This window comes from Malus domestica, chromosome 12 (assembly GCF_042453785.1).
Source record: "Malus domestica chromosome 12, GDT2T_hap1".
Taxonomy (NCBI): domain Eukaryota; kingdom Viridiplantae; phylum Streptophyta; class Magnoliopsida; order Rosales; family Rosaceae; genus Malus; species Malus domestica.
Genome location: NC_091672.1, coordinates 8,555,796 through 8,578,990, shown reverse-complemented (window position 1 = coordinate 8,578,990; position 23,195 = coordinate 8,555,796). Strand labels below are relative to the sequence as shown.

Below are 23,195 nucleotides of genomic sequence, written 5' to 3'. Positions count from 1 at the left end.
GATGTAGTGGGAGCTGCAAGCTTCACGTGCTCAACTTTGGTAGAGAACTTTGGCAAAGTGATCTGTGGTACCCATGAGTTATTGTTGCGTGTGGGAAGTGGGTGATTGAACAGTAAGATTCATGTGCTTTCTACTTCACCAGAAGTCTTCGACAGAATGCCCATAATTTCTGCAAAGCTGAGTGTGCGTGTGACAGGTGCTGACAAGGCTAGAAAAGTAGATGCCTCTTCGATTTCTGAGATCGGCCCTCGTGGTCTCTGAGCAGCCCAGCTTTTGAGAAAGCGAGCGCCTCTTCGATTGATTCGGAGAACGGTGCCTCACCGATTTTTGAGAAAGCAATCATGCTGGGGGTCTGGCTCTCGAGATTCGGGGAGCAGTGTCTCTTCGATTTTTGAGAAAGTAATCATGTTGGGAGAGTGGCTCTCGAGATTCGGAGGGCGGTGCCTCTTCGATTTTGGAGCAAGCAATCTTGTTGGGAGTGTTTTCTCGAATGTGAGTAAAGGTTGGGCATGTTTGCTAGTCTACCTTGCCACGAAGCACAGAGGTTGACACACAGGGACTTTCCAATTATCCAGCAATGGTACTGTTCCTTTACCCTCTCTTCGATTTTTAAGAAAATAGTCATGTTGGGAGTCTGGCTCTTTAGATTCGGGGGACGGTGCCTCTTCGATTTTGGAGCAAGCAATCTTATTGGGAGTGTTTTCTCGAATGTGAGTAAAGGTTGGGCATGTTTGCTAGTCTACCTTGCCACGAAGCACAGAGGTTGACATACATGGACTTTCCAATTATCCAGCAGTGGTACTGTTCCTTTACCCTTGTGGGTAATAATATGGTAGCTAGACCTTCAAAATTTATGGGTCTAAACTTTGTTAGTGCTGTTTCTTTGCTATTCTTTTACCCTTCTTGGTCAGAGCGATGTAGTGGGAGCTGCAAGCTTCACGTGCTCAACTTTGGCAGAGAACTTTGGCAAAGTTATCTGTGGTACCCATGAGCTATTGTTGCGTGTGGGAAGTGGGTGATTGAACAGTAAGATTCATGTGTTTTCTACTTCCCCAGAAGTCTTTGACAGAATGCCCATAATTTCCGCAAAGCTGAGTGTGCGTGTGACAGGTGCTGACAAGGCTGGAAAAGTAGGTGCCTCTTCGATTTCTGAGATCGGCCCTCGTGGTCTCTAGGGAGCCCAGCTTTTGAGAAAGCGAGCGCCTCTTCGATTTCTGAGATCAGCCTTCGTGGTCTTTGAGCAGCCCAACTTTTGAGAAAGCAAACAGCTCTTCGATTTCTGAGATCAACCCTCGTGATCTCTAAGCAGCCCAACTTTTGAGAAAGCAAACGCCTCTTCGATTTCTGAGCAGGCGCCTCTTTGATTTCTGAAGCTCCGTCGAGTGCAGATTTTTATAGAGGCTGGCATTAAGTTCCAAAGCACACTTGAATCTCCACCAGTAGAAGCTTCATTCTTGCACTTCTAAGATCTTGATTTGTCCGACCTCTTCTCTCTTCAACACCTTTGAAAATGTCTGGCCCCTCCGACCGTCGTTTTGACTTGAACCTTGTTGAAGAGGCAGCCCCGCCTTCTCCAGACAACATATGGCGCCCATCCTTCGTCTCCCCAACTGGTCCTCTTACCGTTGGGGATTCCGTGATGAAGAATGATATGACTGCTGCGGTGGTGGCCAGGAACCTTCTCACTCCCAAAGATAACAGACTACTTTCCAAACGGTCTGATGAGTTAGCTGTTAAGGATTCGCTGGCTCTCAGTGTTCAGTGTGCAGGTTCTGTGTCTAATATGGCCCAACGCCTATTTGCTCGAACCCGCCAAGTTGAATCATTGGCGGCTGAAGTGATGAGTCTCAAACAGGAGATTAGAGGGCTCAAGCATGAGAATAAACAGTTGCACCGGCTCGCACATGACTATGCTACAAACATGAAGAGGAAGCTTGACCAGATGAAGGAAACTGATGGTCAGGTTTTACTTGATCATCAGAGATTTGTGGGTTTGTTCCAAAGGCATTTATTGCCTTCGTCTTCTGGGGCTGTACCGCGTAATGAAGCTCCAAATGATCAACCTCTGATGCCTCCTCCTTCTAGGGTTCTGTCCAGTACTGAGGCTCCAAATGATCCCCCTCCGGTGCTTTCTCTTTCTGGGGCTCTACCGACTGCTGAGACTTCTCCTAAGCAACCTTTGTGAAGGCTCCCTCTTGTGTGTTTATTTTGACTCATGTATATGTACATATTTGTAGCTTATCGGGGATATCAATAAATAAGCTTTCCTTCATTTCAACGTATTGTGTTAAATACACCAAAGCCTTCTTCGCTAAGTTCTTTGAATTTTCTTTTGTTGAAGCTTGTATGTTGAAGCTTTCTGAGTGGAGCATGTAGGTTGGGGTAGTGTTCCCTTAATTTCCCGAGTGAGGAAAACTTCTTGGTTGGAGACTTGGAAAATCCAAGTCACTGAGTGGGATCGGCTATATGAATCTTAGAACGCCATTGTGCTCGATCCTGTGTCATGTCCTTCGTTAGATCCAAGTACTCTAAGTCTTTTCTTAGAGTCTCTTCCAAAGTTTTCCTAGGTCTTCCTCTACCCCTTCGGCCCTGAACCTCTGTCCCATAGTCGCATCTTCTAATCGGAGCGTCAGTAGGCCTTCTTTGCACATGTCCAAACCACCGTAACCGATTTTCTCTCATCTTTCCTTCAATTTCGGCTACTCCTACTTTACCCCGGATATCCTCATTCCTAATCTTATCCTTTCTCGTGTGCCCACACATCCAACGAAGCATCCTCATCTCTGCTACACCCATTTTGTGTACGTGTTGATGTTTCACCGCCCAACATTCTGTGCCATACAGCATCGCCGACCTTATTGCCGTCCTATAAAATTTTCCCTTGAGCTTCAGTGGCATACGGCGGTCACACAACACGCCGGATGCACTCTTCCACTTCATCCATCCAGCTTGTATTCTATGGTTGAGATCTCCATCTAATTCTCCGTTCTTTTGCAAGATAGATCCTAGGTAACGAAAACGGTCGCTCTTTGGTATTTCTTGATCTCCGATCCTCACCCCTAACTCGTTTTGGCCTCCATTTGCACTGAACTTGCACTTCATATATTCTGTCTTTGATCGGCTTAGGCGAAGACCTTTAGATTCCAACACTTCTCTCCAAAGGTTAAGCTTTGCATTTACCCCTTCCTGAGTTTCATCTATCAACACTATATCGTCTGCGAAAAGCATACACCAAGGAATATCATCTTGAATATGTCCTGTTAACTCATCCATTACCAACGCAAAAAGGTAAGGACTTAAGGATGAGCCTTGATGTAATCCTACAGTTATGGGAAAGCTTTCGGTTTGTCCTTCATGAGTTCTTACGGCAGTCTTTGCTCCTTCATACATATCCTTTATAGCTTGGATATATGCTACTCGTACTCCTTTCTTCTCTAAAATCCTCCAAAGAATGTCTCTTGGGACCCTATCATACGCTTTTTCCAAATCTATAAAGACCATGTGTAAATCCTTTTTCCCATCTCTATATCTTTCCATCAATCTTCGTAAGAGATAGATTGCCTCCATGGTTGAGCGCCCTGGCATGAACCCGAATTGGTTGTCCGAAACCCGTGTCTCTTGCCTCAATCTATGCTCAATGACTCTCTCCCAGAGCTTCATTGTATGACTCATTAGCTTAATACCCCTATAGTTCATGCAATTTTGTACGTCGCCCTTATTCTTGTAGATAGGCACCAAAGTGCTCGTTCGCCACTCATTTGGCATCTTCTTCGTTTTCAAAATCCTATTGAAAAGGTCAGTGAGCCATGTTATACCTGTCTCTCCCAAAACTTTCCACACTTCGATTGGTATATCGTCTGGGCCTATTGCTTTTCTATGCTTCATCTTCTTCAAAGCTACAACCACTTCTTCCTTCCGGATTCGACGATAAAAGGAGTAGTTTCTACACTCTTCTGAGTTACTCAACTCCCCTAAAGAAGCACTCCTTTCATGTCCTTCATTGAAAAGATTATGAAAATAACCTCTCCATCTGTCTTTAACCGCGTTCTCTGTAGCAAGAACCTTTCCATCCTCATCCTTGATGCACCTCACTTGGTTTAGGTCCCTTGTCTTCTTTTCCCTTGCTCTAGCTAGTTTATAGATATCCAACTCTCCTTCTTTGGTATTTAGTCGTTTATACATATCGTCGTAAGCCGCTAACTTAGCTTCTCTGACAGCTTTCTTCGCCTCTTGCTTCGCTTTTCTATACCTTTCACCATTTTCATCGGTCCTCTCCTTGTATAAGGCTTTACAACATTCCTTCTTAGCCTTCACCTTTGTTTGTACCTCCTCATTCCACCACCAAGATTCCTTTTGGTGTGGGGCAAAGCCCTTGGACTCTCCTAATACCTCTTTTGCTACTTTTCGGATACAACTAGCCATGGAATCCCACATTTGGCTAGCTTCCCCCTCTCTATCCCACACACATTGGGTGATTACCTTCTCTTTGAAAATGGCTTGTTTTTGTTCTTTTAGATTCCACCATCTAGTTCTTGGGCACTTCCAAGTCTTGTTCTTTTGTCTTACTCTTTTGATATGTACATCCATCACCAACAAGCGATGTTGATTAGCCACGCTCTCTCCTGGTATAACTTTGCAATCCTTACAAGTTATACGATCCCCTTTCCTCATTAGAAGAAAATCTATTTGTGTTTTTGACGACCCACTCTTGTAGGTGATCACATGTTCTTCTCTCTTCTTAAAGAAGGTGTTGGCTAAGAAGAGATCATATGCCATTGCAAAATCCAAGATAGCTTCCCCATCCTCGTTTCTCTCCCCAAAACCATGGCCACCATGAAAACCTCCATAGTTGCCTGTCTCCCTGCCCACGTGTCCATTTAAATCTCCTCCTATAAATAACTTCTCCGTCTGAGCAATTCCTTGCACCAAGTCTCCAAGATCTTCCCAAAATTTCTCCTTCGAACTCGTATCCAACCCTACTTGAGGTGCGTACGCACTAATCACATTGATAAGTTCTTGTCCTATTACAATCTTGATTGCCATGATTCTATCTCCTACCCTCTTGACATCTACAACATCTTGTACCAAGGTCTTGTCCACGATGATGCCAACACCGTTTCTCGTTCTATTTGTGCCCGAATACCAAAGTTTAAACCCTGAGTTTTCTAGATCCTTTGCCTTACTACCAACCCACTTAGTTTCTTGTAGGCACATAATATTTATCCTTCTCCTCACCATAACTTCCACTACTTCCATAGATTTTCCCGTTAAGGTTCCTATATTCCACGTTCCTAAACGCATTTTGCTCTCTTGAACTCTACCCTTCTGTCCTAGCTTCTTCACCCTCCCCCGTCTAATAGGATCAAAGTACTTCTTTTGTGTGTCCCGGGTAAAGTTGATAGGAGCATATGCTCCCAAACAACTTTGAGTGGAGTCGTTCGAAAAGAAGTTTCTATGGCCCCCTTGCTCATTTAACACTGCATCCGGGTGCCGATGGAGATACAGCGACCCTTGCTCACTTATCACTGTGCTCGGGCCACACAGCGCGCCACTTACGGGTGACGCCCTAGCTTTAGCGCGATTTTGTTCTGGATTCATTTTCATAAGGATTCGACGTGATCATGGAGTGCCGGCTGTCGACTACCTGACGCCCTCCCCCTCCTCCTTTATCCGGGCTTGGGACCGGCCATGTAAGACATAGGCGGAGTTACATTTTTATTGACAACAACAATGCCTTTTTTTAAATTTTTTTATTTAGGTCGTGCTATCCAGACATCTGTTTTTATTTTCCACACACACCTTATAAATTTCTCTCATTTGATCTTCAATTCATTCGATCCAACGAATGGAAATCGAGAGGTAAAAAGGAATGTGTGGATAGCAACACCCTTTCACTTTTTAATTTTTTTTGGGTAAGTTACAAGGACAAATGTTTGTTAGTTTTTCTGGTAAATACTAATACTGATAAGTTAGTTTTTCTGGTGTTCTTCTACAACTTTGTCCAGATATCTACTTCTCAAGTCTACAATTTCACATGATTTCCCTTGAATGAACCATAAAGAGGTTGTGACCTTCTGAAGCTGAATATATCGTCTATTTTGACGCAGCAAGGTTGCACCGGTGAGCTTGTATCTGTAGCGTACTCCGATGAATGTGAGTTCCCGTACACTCGTACGCTTAACGACCTCTTTTGAGGAGCCCCAACTTTTATATGCTCATTGAAAAAATCTATCAATTCTTGCTGTGTAAGCTGCCTCAGTGCTGCAATCTGTTTCAAGTTTTATGTAATCATAGGCACATTTATCTCATGCATTTTTCTAATTAAATTGTACTGAAAACAGTAAAATGAATCGATCACCTCGAATTGTAGAAGTATCTTAAAACATTGAATTCATACCTCGGACTCTTTCCTATCAAACTTGAGTGTCCCATCCGAAATCTCCCTCCAATAAAATCCAGCTTCTTCCATTAAATTCTTGTGCTTCTCAAGCTTCATGTTGATCAATGCATTTACGTTGCTCTACGTAGAAAACAGTTCCAACAGTTATTTATCATAAAATCTATCCCTTTGATGCTCCGAATTCTCATCCAAGTTTTACGACTAGGCTTTCAATCATATATGACATCCTACATTAAACATTTTTAACTTTTGGGTTCGCATTTTATATAGAAGTGATTGAACATTGATATTAAAAGTCATCTACCATCTGTAAATGGGGATACAAATCATCGCAAGAAAGACTCATGGAAGGGTGAAGATGATATGGATGAGGATAATAAAAGGCAGACAGACTAATGAAAGGTAAAAATGGTATTGCCGGACATTTTAAGGAAGTCTAAATATTTTCCATACAGAACAGTTTAAAGCTTGCATAAAAGATGTGGTAAAACTAGAGGAACAGGAGTTAAGGATAGAGTCTAGTTGATCTCACCTTGAATTCGTCACTAGGCATGTCATAAAGTTTACTCTCGAACCCCTTGAGGAATTCCTCCACTCTCAAGTCGATATGTGCTGGATCCTGTTAAGATCAGCATAACATACTATGAAATAGGCGGACAAAGCAACAGGGCAACAATAATAGAAGCATGCTTATACCTTCGCAGTGGATTGTATAATAAACTGCACCCCACGGATACCAGAATCATTCCTCTGCAAGAGGGCCGTGATGTAACCAAGTTGCTCAACAGATCTAAGCTGGTGAAAGGCAGGCTGCTTTGCAATAAGAGCGAACAGCTGAAGTTTCACATTCAGCATAAAGTCATCCCGATGAACCTACACATATTAACATAATTGTGTTTAAAAACCAATGTTTTAAAGGGCAAAGGCGAAGCCAAGGCGTTTCATGGATAGCCTCACCTAGGCGATAGCCTTGAGATGTGAGGTGATACCTCATGGTACGTATAATTATTATAACATGTAACACACACACACACATATACATATATGTACAAAATATATTCCCTTATAAAACAATCAAGCAAGCATGCCAGGCAATCAAATATTTGACTATAATTATTATTTCTCTAATTCATATCAATTAAGTCATAATAAACTATTAGAAACTAAGAAGCATAAAAGTAGCATGAATTTTGTAAAAACCAAAACATCGTCATTTAGGGTTTGGGCCCTTTTTTTTGTTGTTTTCGAAAAAAAAAATTCAAATGCCCAGGTCACCTAGGCGCTCCCACTGGGCAGAGGCGTTTTCTTCATAGCCCCGCCCCATCAACCGCCCGAATCTTAAAACTAGTTTTTGAAACACTGTTGAAAACAAACACAAAACCTGTGCTGCAACAAATTTACACATTTTAGAAGTTGTGCAGCTCTAATAATATTCAAATTTCCTGAAAATTATTTTCTGTACTGAGAAAAAATTGCTGGTTTAAAACATTTCTGTGGGAACTCTTACAAGGTTTTCTGAATTTTGAACGAGACCATCTAAAATGAAATATTTCATCCAACAAAATCTAGTTTATTCCTTCTGTAAACAAATTTATGAACCTGGATATAGTGGACAAGGGCAGAATTCTCGTCACTTGGATTAAGTCCTTCCACAGGGTAGAAGTAGTTGTTGCCCTTTTCAAGCTTCACGACTCTATTCGTCAAATGCTGGGATGGAAATAAAGTTTGGGAAATATGATTTGAGCCCTTAAAGAAAACATCTTCAATATGCTGGATCATTGACTCAGCTTCATTCTTTTCAAGGTTTCCTGCAAAAGCATATAACTAACGTTGAATAACAATACAAAAATGAAAACTAAAATCAAGATAACAAGATATATCCTAAATTGTTTGAAGGAAACAAAAAAGGTAACCAGCTGTATAACACTCTACGAAGGCCCTCGAAAGCATCCAAGGGACAAACTTAGCAAGATCTTCAACTTGAAGGTGAGGAAGAGCTTCAAGTTCTTCCGTCCATGGACAAGTATGATCCTGTAGAATTAATGCGCAGTAGTTCATAGCCTGCTCATAAGGCTGTTGAAATTTCAAGTTTTGGTACTCCTTTATGAGCATTTCCTGATACAGACGAAGGAAAATAACACAAGTAAGAAACGGTTAAGCCAATGCAAACATTCAAAGGAATGAGTTCAGCAAAGGCACGACAAAAATAAAAAAAGCTACAATTATCAAGTCTCGGAGCAATAGAAAAATGCAAGAAGAAAATGCTCCTGAGGAAAACAGACTAAATGATAAAAATCACAAACTAAGTATGTTCGGTCATGAAGATTAACAATAATAATGATGACGACGACGACGACGATGATGAAATCTAGGTTTGTAACTACAAGTTAGAATGTTCATAATAAGTATATTATTTTGGGCCACAATGTGATTGTAAATTTTGTGTAAAAGAGAAAACAAGATTGATTGATCATGCAACCCAAAGCCAATTGGCCCCGGACACATAGAACATTCTACATTCTAAAAACCAAGGTTTTGCATTCCCATGTGAGATATACTCTCAACATGTCCCCTCACGTGTAGTGTGTTTGAGCCAAAAATGTGGATAATTTATATCGGGGAACATCGAAGCACGTGTGGCCAATGCGCCTGACACGGTGGTTTCCTGTTTTTATGACATGATAGAACTAGAGCATCCCACCAACAACAACAACAACAACAACAACAAAGCCTTTTCCCACTAAGTGGGGTCGGCTATATGAATCCTAGAACGCCATTGCGCTCGGTTTTGTGTCATGTCCTCCGTTAGATCCAAGTACTCTAAGTCTTTTCTTAGAGTCTCTTCCAAAGTTTTCCTAGGTCTTCCTCTACCCCTTCGGCCCTGAACCTCTGTCCCGTAGTCACATCTTCGAACCGGAGCGTCAGTCGGCCTTCTTTGCACATGTCCAAATCACCGGAGCCGATTTTCTCTCATCTTTCCTACAATTTCGGCTACTCCTACTTTACCTCGGATATCCTCATTCCCAATCTTATCCTTTCTCGTGTGCCCACACATCCCACGAAGCATCCTCATCTCCGCTACACCCATTTTGTGTACGTGTTGATGCTTCACCACCCAACATTCTGTGCCATACAACATCGCTGGCCTTATTGCCGTCCTATAAAATTTTCCCTTGAGCTTCAGTGGCCTACGACGGTCACACAACACGCCGGATGCACTCTTTCCATCCAGCTCGTATTCTATGGTTGAGATCTCCATCTAATTCTCCGTTCTCTTGCAAGATAGATCCTAGGTAGCGAAAACGGTCGCTTTTGTGATCTTCGCTAGATTGCTCCGATCATTAGTGTGGATAAGTATATAAATGGATAGAGATAGGAAAGCAAACACAAGATGTACGTGGTTCACCCAGATTGGCTACGTCCACGGAATAGAAGAGTTCTCATTAATTGTGAAGGGTTTACACAAGTACATAGGTTCAAGCTCTCCTTTAGTGAGTACAAGTGAATGATTTAGTACAAATGACATTAGGAAATATTGTGGGAGAATGATCTCGTAATCACGAAACTTCTAAGTATCGGGGTGTGGTGTCGTCTTGACTTGCCTTATCCGTCTCATAGGTAGATGTGACATCTTCTCTGGAAGTACTCTTCCTCCATCCAGGGGTGGTATCTTTAACTGGTGGAGATGCACAAGGTAATGTATCAATTTCACTTGAAGCTTACTTGTAGTTTCAGGCTTGGTCAAGCGCGATACAAACCATGTAGTAGGAGTCCCCCAAGTCGCCGAGCTAGGGGGTCTGCTGAAAGAGGTGACAGACAAGGTAAGCAATCAGAGCTCCGACTGATTGTTCACCTTCTCCCCATCTTGCAGCAGCATGAAGGATAAAGAGAAGAAAAATGAGAAGAGATGATATGAGATACTTTTGCTTTTGAAAAAGTAACTTTCCACAGGCTTATTCTTGAACTGAGCTGGAGGGTTTTCTGGTTTCCTCCAGAGTATAAGGCCGACTGAAGAATTTGAGGGTCAAAACAAGTCCATCAAATCTAGAGTACGTTCCACCCTGCTGATATGGGATACTTTTGCTTTTGACAGAGTAATGGATGTATCGGCACGTGTGCTGTTACGCTTGTCTCCACATGCTTCCTTGTATCCTTCGCACTTGCCCTATCTGTTCCTCAAGCAGATGCGGAATCTTCCCTGGAAACATAAGATGTTGAAGATGAGTACTCGAGAGCAATGCCAGGTAAGTAATCAGGTAAGGGGTTCCAGGCAGTCAGTTCCTGGCTGGAAGCTTGATTCCAAGTGCTGACTGATTGCTCTCTTTCTCCTTGTCTTGCAGGTAAAAACAAGGCCAAAAGAAAAGACAGGGAAAAAGCATGATATGGGATACTCTTGCTTTTAACCCTGATGATATGAGATATTCTTGCTCTAGTATAGCTTGTTTGCAGAGGTATTATCGGGGGGAAAGAAAGCTGAATATTTCGAAAGGCTTCGTTGGGAGTGCCCTCTCAGATATGATGAAGGGTTGAGCATTTTTGCAGGTCTGCCTGTCCGTTGGGGATGGAGGTCGACATATATAGGAGTCTCCCTAACAACAAGTAGTAATGCTATTCCTTTACCCTGCTTGGTCATAGCACGGTAGTGGGAGCTGCCAGTTTCACATGTTTTAACTCTGTCAGAGCACTTTGAAAAAGTGGTCTGTGGTATCTGGCTCTCGAGATTCGGAGAACGATGCCTCTTCGATTTTTGAGAAAGCAATCATGCTGGGGGTTTGACTCTCGAGATTCGGAGAGCAGTGTCTCTTCGATTTTTGAGGAAGTAATCATGTTGGGAGTCTGGCTCTCGAGATTCGGAGGGCGGTGCCTCTTCGATTTTGGAGCAAGCAATCTTGTTGGGAGTGTTGTCTCGAATGTGAGTAAAGGTTGGGCATGTTTGCTAGTCTACCTTGCCACGAAGCACAAAGGTTAACACACAGGGACTTTCCAATTATCCAGCAATGGTACTGTTCCTTTACCCTCTCTTCGATTTTGAGAAAGTAGTCATGTTGGGAGTCTGGCTCTCGAGATTCGGAGGACGGTGCCTCTTCGATTTTGGAGCAAGCAATCTTGTTGGGAGTGTTTTCTCGAATGTGAGTAAAGGTTGGGCATGTTTGCTAGTCTACCTTGCCACGAAGCACAGAGGTTGACACACAGGGACTTTTCAATTATCCAGCAGTGGTACTGTTCCTTTACCCTTGTGGGTAATAATATGGTAGCTAGACCTTCAAAATTTATGTGTCTAAACTTTGTTAGTGCTGTTTCTTTGCTATTCTTTTACCTTTCTTGGTCAGAGCAATGTAGTGGGAGCTGCAAGCTTCACGTGCTCAACTTTGGCAGAGAACTTTGGCAAAGTTATCTGTGGTACCCATGAGCTATTGTTGCGTGTGGGAAGTGGGTGATTGAACAGTAAGATTCATGTGCTTTCTACTTCACCAGAAGTCTTCGACAGAATGCCCATAATTTCTGCAAAGCTGAGTGTGCGTGTGACAGGTGCTGACAAGGCTAGAAAAGTAGGTGCCTCTTCGATTTCTGAGATCGGCCCTCGTGGTCTCTGAGCAGCCCAGCTTTTGAGAAAGCGAGCGCCTCTTCGATTGATTCGGAGAACGATGCCTCATCGATTTTTGAGAAAGTAATCATGCTGGGGGTCTGGCTCTCGAGATTCGAGAAGCAGTGTCTCTTCGATTTTTGAGAAAGTAATCATGTTGGGAGTCTGGCTCTCGAGATTCGGAGGGCGGTGCCTCTTCGATTTTGGAGCAAGCAATCTTGTTGGGAGTGTTAAAATTGCTATTCTTTTACCCTTCTTGGTCAGAGCGATGTAGTGGGAGCTGCAAGCTTCACGTGCTCAACTTTGGCAGAGAACTTTGGCAAAGTTATCTGTGGTACCCATGAGCTATTGTTGCGTGTGGGAAGTGGGTGATTGAACAGTAAGATTCATGTGTTTTCTACTTCCCCAGAAGTCTTTGACAGAATGCCTATAATTTCCGCAAAGCTGAGTGTGCGTGTGACAGGTGCTGACAAGGCTGAAAAAGTAGGTGCCTCTTCGATTTCTGAGATCGGCCCTCGTGGTCTCTGGGTAGCCCAGCTTTTGAGAAAGCGAGCGCCTCTTCGATTTCTGAGATCGGCCCTCGTGGTCTCTGGGTAGCCCAGCTTTTGAGAAAGCGAGCGCCTCTTCGATTTCTGAGATCGGCCTTCGTGGTCTTTGAGCAGCCCAACTTTTGAGAAAGCAAACGCCTCTTCGATTTCTGAGATCAACCCTCGTGATCTCTAAGCAGCCCAGCTTTTGAGAAAGCAAACGCCTCTTCGATTTCTGAGCAGGCGCCTCTTCGATTTCTGAAGCTCCGTCGAGTGCAGATTTTTATAGGGGCTGGCATTAAGTTCCAAAGCACACTTGAATCTCCACCAGTAGAAGCTTCATTCTTGCACTTCTAAGATCTTGATTTGTCCGACCTCTTCTCTCTTCAACACCTTTGAAAATGTCTGGCCCCTCCGACCGTCGTTTTGACTTGAACCTTGTTGAAGAGGCAGCCCCGCCTTCTCCAGACAACATATGGCGCCCATCCTTCGTCTCCCCTACTGGTCCTCTTACCGTTGGGGATTCCGTGATGAAGAATGATATGACCGCTGCGGTGGTGGCCAGGAACCTTCTCACTCCCAAAGAGAACAGACTACTTTCCAAACGGTCTGATGAGTTAGCTGTTAAGGATTCGCTGGCTCTCAGTGTTCAGTGTGCAGGTTCTGTGTCTAATATGGCCCAACGCCTATTTGCTCGAACCCGCCAAGTTGAATCATTGGCGGCTGAAGTGATGAGTCTCAAACAGGAGATTAGGGGGCTCAAGCATGAGAATAAACAGTTGCACCGGCTCGCACATGACTATGCTACAAACATGAAGAGGAAGCTTGACCAGATGAAGGAAACTGATGGTTAGGTTTTACTTGATCATCAGAGATTTGTGGGTTTGTTCCAAAGGCATTTATTGCCTTCGTCTTCTGGGGCTGTACCGCGTAATGAAGCTCCAAATGATCAACCTCTGATGCCTCCTCCTTCTAGGGTTCTGTCCAGTACTGAGGCTCCAAATGATCCCCCTCCAGTGCCTTCTCTTTCTGGGGCTCTACCGACTGCTGAGACTTCTCCTAAGCAACCTTTGTGAAGGCTCCCTCTTGTGTGTTTATTTTGACTCATGTATATGTACATATTTGTAGCTTATCGGGGATATCAATAAATAAGCTTTCCTTCATTTCAACGTATTGTGTTAAATACACCAAAGCCTTCTTCGCTAAGTTCTTTGAATTTTCTTTTGTTGAAGCTTGTAAGTTGAAGCTTTCTGAGTGGAGCATGTAGGTTGGGGTAGTGTTCCCTTAATTTCCCGAGTGAGGAAAACTTCTCGGTTGGAGACTTGGAAAATCCAAGTCACTGAGTGGGATCGGCTATATGAATCTTAGAACGCCATTGTGCTCGATCCTGTGTCATGTCCTTCGTTAGATCCAAGTACTCTAAGTCTTTTCTTAGAGTCTCTTCCAAAGTTTTCCTAGGTCTTCCTCTACCCCTTCGGCCCTGAACCTCTGTCCCATAGTCGCATCTTCTAATCGGAGCGTCAGTAGGCCTTCTTTCCTTCAATCCCACCAACCAATAAAAATTGGACATGGATGGAGAGGCCGAAGACATTATATTTCTTAAGGGCAAGACTACACATTATCAATATGAGATACACACGGCAAAGATTCTCTATGCAAACTTAGAAAATCTCCATGATCATGACAAGCTCTACTACAGGTTTAAGAGAGCAGGAAGGGAATCTTGGACATCCTAAAATAGCTAATACAGAGACTGTTCCAAAATTATTTCAGAAAATAAATAGGTAGATATGATCTGTCTCTTTTCAGAAATCTTGTTGGCACTGCCGAAATTAAGATATGCAAAAATTATTAATCCAGTTACTCTTCCGCCGCTAATAGCTTATCAAAATGCTCATCTAGAACAATGTATTGAAACACTTAAAATAAAACATTTTTAGGCACAAGGAACCTTAAGGTTACCTTGATGACTGCGAACCTATCAGCTTTCACTTTAAAGCTTGCAATCTTCTCAACTACAGTTTCCAGTAAAATTCTTAATTTGTGGTTATAGCCAACCAGAGTCACCTACATAAGAAAATAAAAGATCATTTACAGAAACAAAACAACAAACCAAAGAACCGGCTATGAAGTTTCACATAGTCGGACACAATACCTGAAACCCACTATCTGTGTGGGTTATTCTGTAAAACAGTTCAGCAACCTGAGCATAGTAAGCTGACAAAAAAAAAAAAAAAATTAAATAAGCTCTGGTTCAAGAAAATAACACCTTTGTTGTAAGCCAAAAACAAAATAGGTCACCATCAATGGAAGAAAGTAATTAGCTTTAAGTACGGAATTTTACCATTTTCATTCAAGTAATCCATCAACAGCTGAGTAAACATATTAGTTAGGACTTCTGTTTCAGGGGATTCACTTGCGTGGGGACAAGTGAAATCAATCTTAACGTAAGCCTTAGGAGTAAAGAACATTGTATCGGGCTTGTACCAAAGTGTTGAACACGGCGACTTTCTTAACAGAACTGGACAATTGGCCTGAAAAAAAAGTCAATCGCATCAGAAGAACTTTTAAAGTTGTACTAACTTAGAGAGAGAATTTACCATTCATCACACCTTCTCATGATTATTCTTAAGCGACAAGTCAGTGGGGATGAACACATTAGGGGCTGGTAAGTGGAGATTCTCATTTGGGGAAGATACTATCCATTCCTGCAATCAAATGAAAAGGTTTACGGATCAAAGTGGTTTCCTCATATTCCGTTAACAAGATTCTTTACTTCTCTAAACTGATGAAATTAACAAAAAAGCAACATACCTAACACATTCTTATCACCCAAAAAAAGAAATAAAACTGCTTAGCGCTACTGTATTCATCAATATATATTATAGAAAAAGTGATTTACACCAATGAAAATTTTTCGGGATCACAGTGGTTTTCTCTTATCCCCTTTAAAATATACATAAAATCTCCAAAATGATGAGATTAACAAAAAAAAGTACCAAACCTTACGCATCCGTATCACCCTTAAATAAACTCCAACTTCTTAATGCTATTTTGTTCAATAAATAAATATATATATTGATTTATGTAAGAATTCATAACCAACCTGAATCATTGAGCCACTAATTTTCTCGACGGAATAAGCAGTTCCATACCATGGCTCAGTCATGTTAGTATGACCTTCAAATTTTTTTGATTCCCAGAAAATTCTGTACAAAAAAAAGACCATTACTCCATAAATTTATGAGGAAACTTATTTCAATCGACAAGAAGATTTGCTTGGAAAATAGTTACATAACTCTATAGAATCCAACTTAGTGATACACTTACCTGACTTTGTCCGGAGAAAGCTTGTTAAGCACCATTTGGATAGTGTCTGGACTGAAGTTAGACGGCAAGGATGATCTTACTAGCCAATCTCTTGGGGGATATCTCTGGATACGGATATAAAAATGTCATGTGAATAAGAAGCAAGTGAACATTAATTACCGAACTAGAATAGTTCCTCCTGTCCAGAACTTCTTCAGAAACCAAAGAACTTTAACAATGTAAAACAAAACACTACAATAGCAGGAAACAAGCAGTCCCCCCAGACGGTACAATCATTACCTTATACAAACAAACAATACAATTATAGCACAGGGCCATTAAGAATTAACAAACTTAAAAGTAGTAGCTCCATAATCCACATGAAGATAGAAAAACTGGAAATTTTTATATTCATTTGATACCGATGTACACAAAGCTGCCCAGAATCTTGCTCTATCCCAAAAGAAAACAACCTTCTCAAATTTTCCGTAAAAATTTTCACCCCCTTATTTCCAACCAAACAACTTAGAAAATTTTCAACATACTACAATTCCACCATCAAAAGCACAATGTTTTCATTTGAATAAAGATGCATAATGGAAACAAAATATCAACCAATCTGAAAGAAAAGTTCAGGGACCAGAAATGAATTACAAACTACTCGAACACAAATTATAGAGGGTACTACATTAAACACAATCCATTTCAGTATCCTTAAACAAAGCAAGACTAAACCAAGAGCCTAATACCTGCATATTTATCGAAATGCTGACGACATAATTAATAGGCTGCATTTTGTCCTGATAATGAAACTTCGTCTTGCAAACAGCAGAAAGCTACAATAATCACAATTCCTTTCAGAGTCCTTGAGAAAGAATCAGAGAGACAAATTCCATACCAAATCTGAACATTGAAATTAACAAAATTCTATAATTCATTCCTCAAATCAAACTGCAGCGGTGTTTAAACTGTTTAGAAATATAGAAATCAAGAGAACATGGTGATGAATCATATATGTACACCCAGTTCAACCCCTGGAGTCCTTGAGATGACACCAAAAACTCGAAAAAATCACCCTTAGACTTCTCTTTCTCTAAAAATGAAAAACAAATGTGAAGGATTGCACAGCTCAGAATCAAGAAATAATATGAAACCATGACATATTAGCCATGTTCTTGGTAACACTACGCACCAGTGATTCATACTGTGAAGGATACTACAGATGATCCTAGACACAAAATGCAGAGGAAGGTATCATGCACCAGTAATTCATAAACTAGAATGCACACGCATACCTCATCAAAAATCCACTTGCAAACACCCGACTGCTGTAAGAGGGAAATGTATTTGAAAAGCAAACCTACTATGTCTTGCATGTGCTCTGCAAAATAATCAAAGGGATTATCACATTCTAGAAAACGACAATACAAGTTAAAATAATGCCTCCCGACAAAAGAAAATGTTATTAAGCATTTCAAGCTGTCTTAAAGATAAGTGAAAGACACTCATCCAAAATGAAATGAAGCCTAGAGGGAGGGGAGCAGAGGATGGGAGAAATAAGATTACCCAAAAATGGAAACACTAAAAAGTAAACTAACCATGACCTGCGTCCGTGAGATCCATATCTACTCTAAAGAAAGAAAAGTCCAACGTTGAATCCGATTCCCCAGCAGACAAACCTGTTGCCCATCCTGCAATTTTTAGAACAAAAAAAATTTGAAGTTAGATTAACCCAAGCATATTAACTTCATCCATCCTATAAGTGGGATAGAATTTAACCACATCAAGGAATTTTCATTGTTAACCACTACGTTGAGAATTCAACCATTTTTTTTTTGATAAATGAGATGATTATATTAAAGAAAAAAGAAACACAAAACACAAAAGGCTGGACAAGCAGACCACCCCAAACAACCAGAATAAAAACAGAAAAAGAAAAGTTAGCGGCATTCAAAATGCTCTAAAAGCTACAAAACACGATCAGAATTCATTCATGTTCTTAGTTTGGTCATCTAAATACATAACAGATCTAGTAACCAGATACGGAGTACGGTTCGAGTTTGCAATTTGGTTCAAGTACGGAATTCGCTAGTAACCTATAGTAACATTTGCCAGAGGAGTACATAGAGACAATACAATATATAGTTCGATTCGTTCTAAATTGGTTTGATAGTAAAAATATTTATAATTATACATTTTACAATTATTATTTATTCTAAACAATTATTTGTGTTTTATAGAATTGATTATTTGTAAGCAATTATATGTTTACAAATCAAAGACAATTAATTCACTTAACTGTTTAATCAGAATAATATAAATATTCTCAAATTAATATGGGAATGGGGAAATGCTATGGGGACCTGGATTCCTTACATGCCTCTTCTAAAAAATCAATACTGCAGATGGGTCCTCCACTAACACAATTAAAAAGTTAAAAATTACAATTAAACTTAATATTTTCTCTCTTCCTCTCCCTCTTCTTCTTCCTCTGCCTGATGAAAACCAGAAGCACAGTGCTTCCCAAAATTCCAGTTGTTTCACTCCTTTCTTCCCAAAATTTACGGGTGCGTTTTTCTTTTCTGTAATCTGATTATAAATTATTAGAGATGGCTAGATTAACCACCAAATTGCCAAAGTATCAGTACATCCGTACCGATACGGAATTCGGACGCTATTTTACCAAATCTGGCAACTATCTTTCCATATCTACGTAAATCAATTGCATGATAATCAAACATTATAAATAAGACTCGAGTACAATGCCAACTTTCATAATTCAGATAAAAAAATAAAAAAAATTCTGCGGTAATGCTAATCACACTACATGTACAAATACCATCTGCTCAAAAACTCATTATCTGAAGCATGTAACAGATAATCCAAAACTCACCCAAAGTTTTCAAGACGGCATACAAAGAACCCTCTGCTTCGTGGCCAATGAGATGACTAAGATACCTACATGGCCCTTCCTTGTAATGGTGAATTTCTGGAGCTATAGGCCACACAAGTCTCAGCTTATGACCCTCTTTGATTGGAACAGTTTTGACAAGAATCTGAAATAAACACAGAAGAGAAACCCGGAAAGAATTATACATCTGAATATAGGACCTTTTAAAATCTTTTTTTGCCTTATCAGCAATTCTGTATGTCCTGAAAGCAAGTTCAACTCAGCATAAAAAGTTTAACAGAAGCATGTGTACCTGCAAATGTTCTGATGTGCAAGGCTCACCACCAAAACAAAGGCAGTTGCGGTCAATGTTTCTAATATCCTTAAACTTGTCCTCTACAGTGGCTTGAATTTTATCAAGGTTTTCTGAAATACCCATAGTGATAATTATTAACTTGACCACAGGGAGATGGAATCGGACTTTTATATGTGAATGTAGCTACAAACCTTTTCCATAAATGACAAGATGCATGACATTAGCAGAATAATATTGTTCATAGAACTTAATAAGCTCATCTCTGGTATCCAATCCTTTCGCTTTTGGACGGACCTCCAAAGTTTCCCAATTCCCTGAACAAGTAAGAACAGTAGGTGCCATAAGAGACATGGGAGACAGTCCGAACCCCAAACAAGTAATAGACAGTGGTATTCTTGTAAAGTCTGTATTTTCCATAGTCCCACAAAACAGAAATGAGACTGAACATAATTGGCAACCAGCCAAAAGAAACAATATTTATAGAGAAGGGTCATTTCTTCTCAAGTATTAGTGACTTGAGGCAGTCCAATAAAAGGACTGTTTAGGCACATAAACTCACAACTTTTTCACTTGTAAGATAATGACATTTGTGATATAGTTTACAATAATTTAATCATCCTATATTGCATTTACGAGTTTGATATTGAACTCAACATCAACACACAGCATGACTGAAATATTATGAAATATGTCTTAGATACTTGAAAGCGAGTGCCATATGTATCCAAGCATCACTAAGCAGCAAGAGCAATTCTAAACAAAGGTTGTGCCCATGTCAAATGTGTTGGACTATTGCACAGCTGTGAAAAACTTGAAGCAAACCCACAAAAACAGATAGACAGAAACTGAACATACAAATGGGGGTAAATTACGGAAGCATGTGAAGAGACTTCACCGATGCATAACCAGAGACTAAAAGCATATGCACATAAAATTGACCTGCTTCCTGTTTCATATGAACCTCGAGGCACATTTGGTTATAATCAACAGTTAATGCTAACCTGTACTAAATTTATGATACGGATGGTCAGCCGCACTTAGATGTTTCTGGAGCTGTACATAGACAAATCATGTAGAAAAAGGTTAGACACCTCTTGAAGACATAAATGAATTATGAAACTCAGCAACAATGTGCTTAGCTACACTGGAATAAAACTATGCATAACACATATGATAATAGGACCATAATACTATAATAGTTCAACTGTTCTAGAACTATTTCAAAAATATACTTTTCTTCAACGAAACTAACCGCAGCCTGAATGTCAGTGATAGTGTACCAATATTAGTAATATTCAAGGTCTTGTAGTCATATAAAGACTATGATCCAAAGGCGAGTCATACCTGATTCATTCTCCATGCATCAGACAACAGGTTTTTCTGATTCTCTGTACACCAGCCACACATTTGTCATTAACAGTCATTACAGTGAAAAATCAAGTATAAAAAATATATCAAAACAGAGCCGCTAACCAGAATCAACAGCTTTGATCTCCCTCATTGTAGCTTCAGCTGACATCAATGGTTTAATAAAGAACTGAGCAAATCTGAACAACAAACCACACTTCAACACTAGGTTCAACTCTTAGAATTGTAATGATGACGATAGCAGTTAACAGAAATAAAAGCATCAACCTGTCCAAAGCCTCTTCAAAACCATCGGAATTGATGTCAAAATAATAGTTGGTGTGCTCAGAGTCTGTATAAGCATTTGTTCGCCCTCCATGCTGTGCATCAGAATATAAAACACATAGAGGTTGATAAGCAATCTTAGGACCCCTAATAAAAAAATATCAAGCATACACTTAAATAGAATATGTTAAACATTATTTTCATGATAATCTACTTCCATCATAGTACCACCAAAACATATAATACTAGAAATTTTGCCTCTCTCGTATTGGACAGTCCCTGAGAATGGATTGGCGAACAACAGACCGGAACAAAACATACCTTACAGAATTTGGATGGATAGACGAAAAGAATAGGGGAAGAACTAGCTAGTCAATCAAAATCTCCAATCGGATTCATCAAACAACATTAACGAATGATACAATATGGGAAACACCACCCATAAATGACGGTGCACAACACAATCACAATTCTAGATATTAACCAATAGCACCTCAAAAAGCAATGACAATTGTGAAATCAAAAAACATAAAAGTGATAAGAACATCTGTTAGAATTCCCGAATTCCCAAAGAAGATGCAAGTTAGGAATTATCTTCAAGCTAGAAATAATTCTGAACTGTTATACAAGGCTTCTCCTTACAAAATGACATGTTTCTTAGTCGAGTCTTTGATATTTGCTTTTGTGTCATTTTAACTTCCACTACTTTCCACAAATTTTGACAATCAGAAACAGAAAGTGAAGGAGAATAGGAAACACAAAAGTCCATTCCACATTTTTGTTTGATTGAGCACTCCTGCAGAAAGAAATTCAAAAATCCGTGTGTAGCTATGAATTTTGGCAGAAAATACCTCGGTGATGTACTTCGAGTAACTATCCTCCAAAGGGTACTTTTCACTAGCATAAAACAGCATATGCTCTACAACAAAACACATGCAGAATTCAGAAAGGAATGTCAACAAACATCTTATTTTTCAACACCAATGCCATGAAAACTCATTAACAATAAGTCATGCAAATATATAATAAACTCCTTCGGTGATCTACTCAACCAACTACAATTTTCATTTGACAATAAGAAATATCAAAAATCTATTCGATGCTAAAGAGACTATCGTGTACCATGATTTTATTATCCACCGCTATCCCAAATGGCGTCAGAATAAAACTAGAGTGCCTTTTTTTCAGTACTGAAGGTTTTTTTTTTTGATAGCAAATACAGTATCCATATACAAGAACAAACCAAAATAATACTAAACAAAAAGCAAATGCGGTTAGCCTTGTGGCCGCCTTCTAGATTAGAATAGTTTAAAATATCGTCTTGTCAAAAGAATTAAAAAGGAATTAAGTTACCAAGGAAATGGGCAAGACCCTCCAGGCCATCAGGGTCGCTAAAAGCACCAACATTGACATCCATGGAAGCAGCACACTGAGAAAACATAATTTAAACAAAAATTAATAAATTATATATTAAAAAAAAACCAAAGATTATGAAATGTGAATATCAAGCGAATTGAATTGAGAAAGAGAAAATCAAAAGAAATATGCCTTGTCAGTATCAGGATCGCTGATGAGAAGGATTTCGAGGGAGTTGGCTAGGACAATCCTCCTGTACTCCCTCTTGTCCGTACGGGGTTTCACTATTTCCTCCACCTCTTCCTTCCCGACCGCCATTCTTAAATTGTCCTCCTCTTTCTCTCCGACCAAAACAAGAATAAACAAGAACACACCCACTGCGCCAGAAAAAGACTTTCAGATTATGGTGAGTTACACACTCGGTTTGGATAAAATAATGATAATTGAAATAACGGTATTTATTTTAAGGAAATTTTATTTAAATTTATCTAACTTCTTTTTATATCTAATTTATTCTTTACATCCATATAATTTTTTATTAAACTATCAATATTTTTTTAAACCCAAATTTACTAGCTAAACTATACAAACCCAATTCAATATGTAAATTTATCTTAACATCCATTTGAAAAATAAAAAACCAAAATCAAAACATTCTCTCCTTCCAACAGTTGCTTTCGATGAAGTCTATCACCGTGTTCGTATAGAAAAGCCTAATTGAGTTTGAGTTTTATCCAACTGTTGTAACGTTCTTGGTAGGCTGCAGAAACAACACTAATGAACTTAAAGATTTTTTAATATCTTTTTTATTTATTAGTTTGCATGGATTTTATACGAGTTATATGTAGACCACGTTCAGATTCAGAAGATTGATGTATGTAATTCTTACCAGTGAAGAAAATTACGGTTCAAGAGAAACTTGAAAGATTAGCGAGACGAAGAAACACGAACGGTAGTGATGTCAAAGAAAGAAGTATTAAAAAATGATGAAACAAGTACACAAATGTAAATTGAAGAACCACATTTTCTTATATCATTATGAGTTTATGAACACCACATTAAGTTTAACATAAAAAACTTCGATATCATGTAATTTCTAACTAATCAAGGAATTGTCCACACAAAATTTTAACCTCGTCAGTTAATTAAAAGCATGTGATTATACTGTACTTGGTTTAAAA

At 39.8% G+C, this 23,195-nt stretch overlaps 1 protein-coding gene across 1 annotated transcript; it reads right to left on the bottom strand.

Moving 5' to 3' along the window:
• Window positions 1–5,874: 5,874 nt before the first annotated feature.
• LOC103400282 (insulin-degrading enzyme-like 1, peroxisomal) lies at window positions 5,875–22,479 on the bottom strand. Its single transcript, XM_029090514.2, has 25 exons — window positions 22,207–22,479; window positions 22,012–22,087; window positions 21,510–21,577; window positions 20,662–20,753; window positions 20,500–20,573; window positions 20,371–20,414; window positions 20,028–20,079; window positions 19,218–19,340; window positions 19,024–19,136; window positions 18,714–18,876; window positions 17,419–17,511; window positions 17,116–17,201; window positions 16,570–16,656; window positions 15,842–15,945; window positions 15,618–15,720; window positions 15,124–15,219; window positions 14,856–15,045; window positions 14,667–14,728; window positions 14,474–14,578; window positions 8,314–8,515; window positions 8,000–8,208; window positions 7,097–7,273; window positions 6,933–7,019; window positions 6,398–6,520; window positions 5,875–6,268 (listed from the first exon to the last, which is right to left on the bottom strand). The coding sequence occupies exons 1-25, from the start codon at window positions 22,330–22,332 to the stop codon at window positions 6,023–6,025; spliced, it is 2,901 nt and encodes a 966-aa protein (XP_028946347.1). The 5' UTR covers window positions 22,333–22,479; the 3' UTR covers window positions 5,875–6,022.
• Between the last annotated feature and the right edge of the window lie 716 nt (window positions 22,480–23,195).

Coding starts and splice junctions, on each gene's coding strand:
- LOC103400282 (XM_029090514.2), bottom strand. CDS start 22,332: ATGGCGGTCGGGAAGGAAGAGGTGGAGGAAATAGTGAAACCCCGTACG. Junction 22,088..22,206: donor GCGATCCTGATACTGACAAG/GCATATTTCTTT, acceptor ATGTTTTCTCAG/TGTGCTGCTTCCATGGATGT. Junction 8,209..8,313: donor CGTAGAGTGTTATACAGCTG/GTTACCTTTTTT, acceptor ATGCTTTTGCAG/GAAACCTTGAAAAGAATGAA.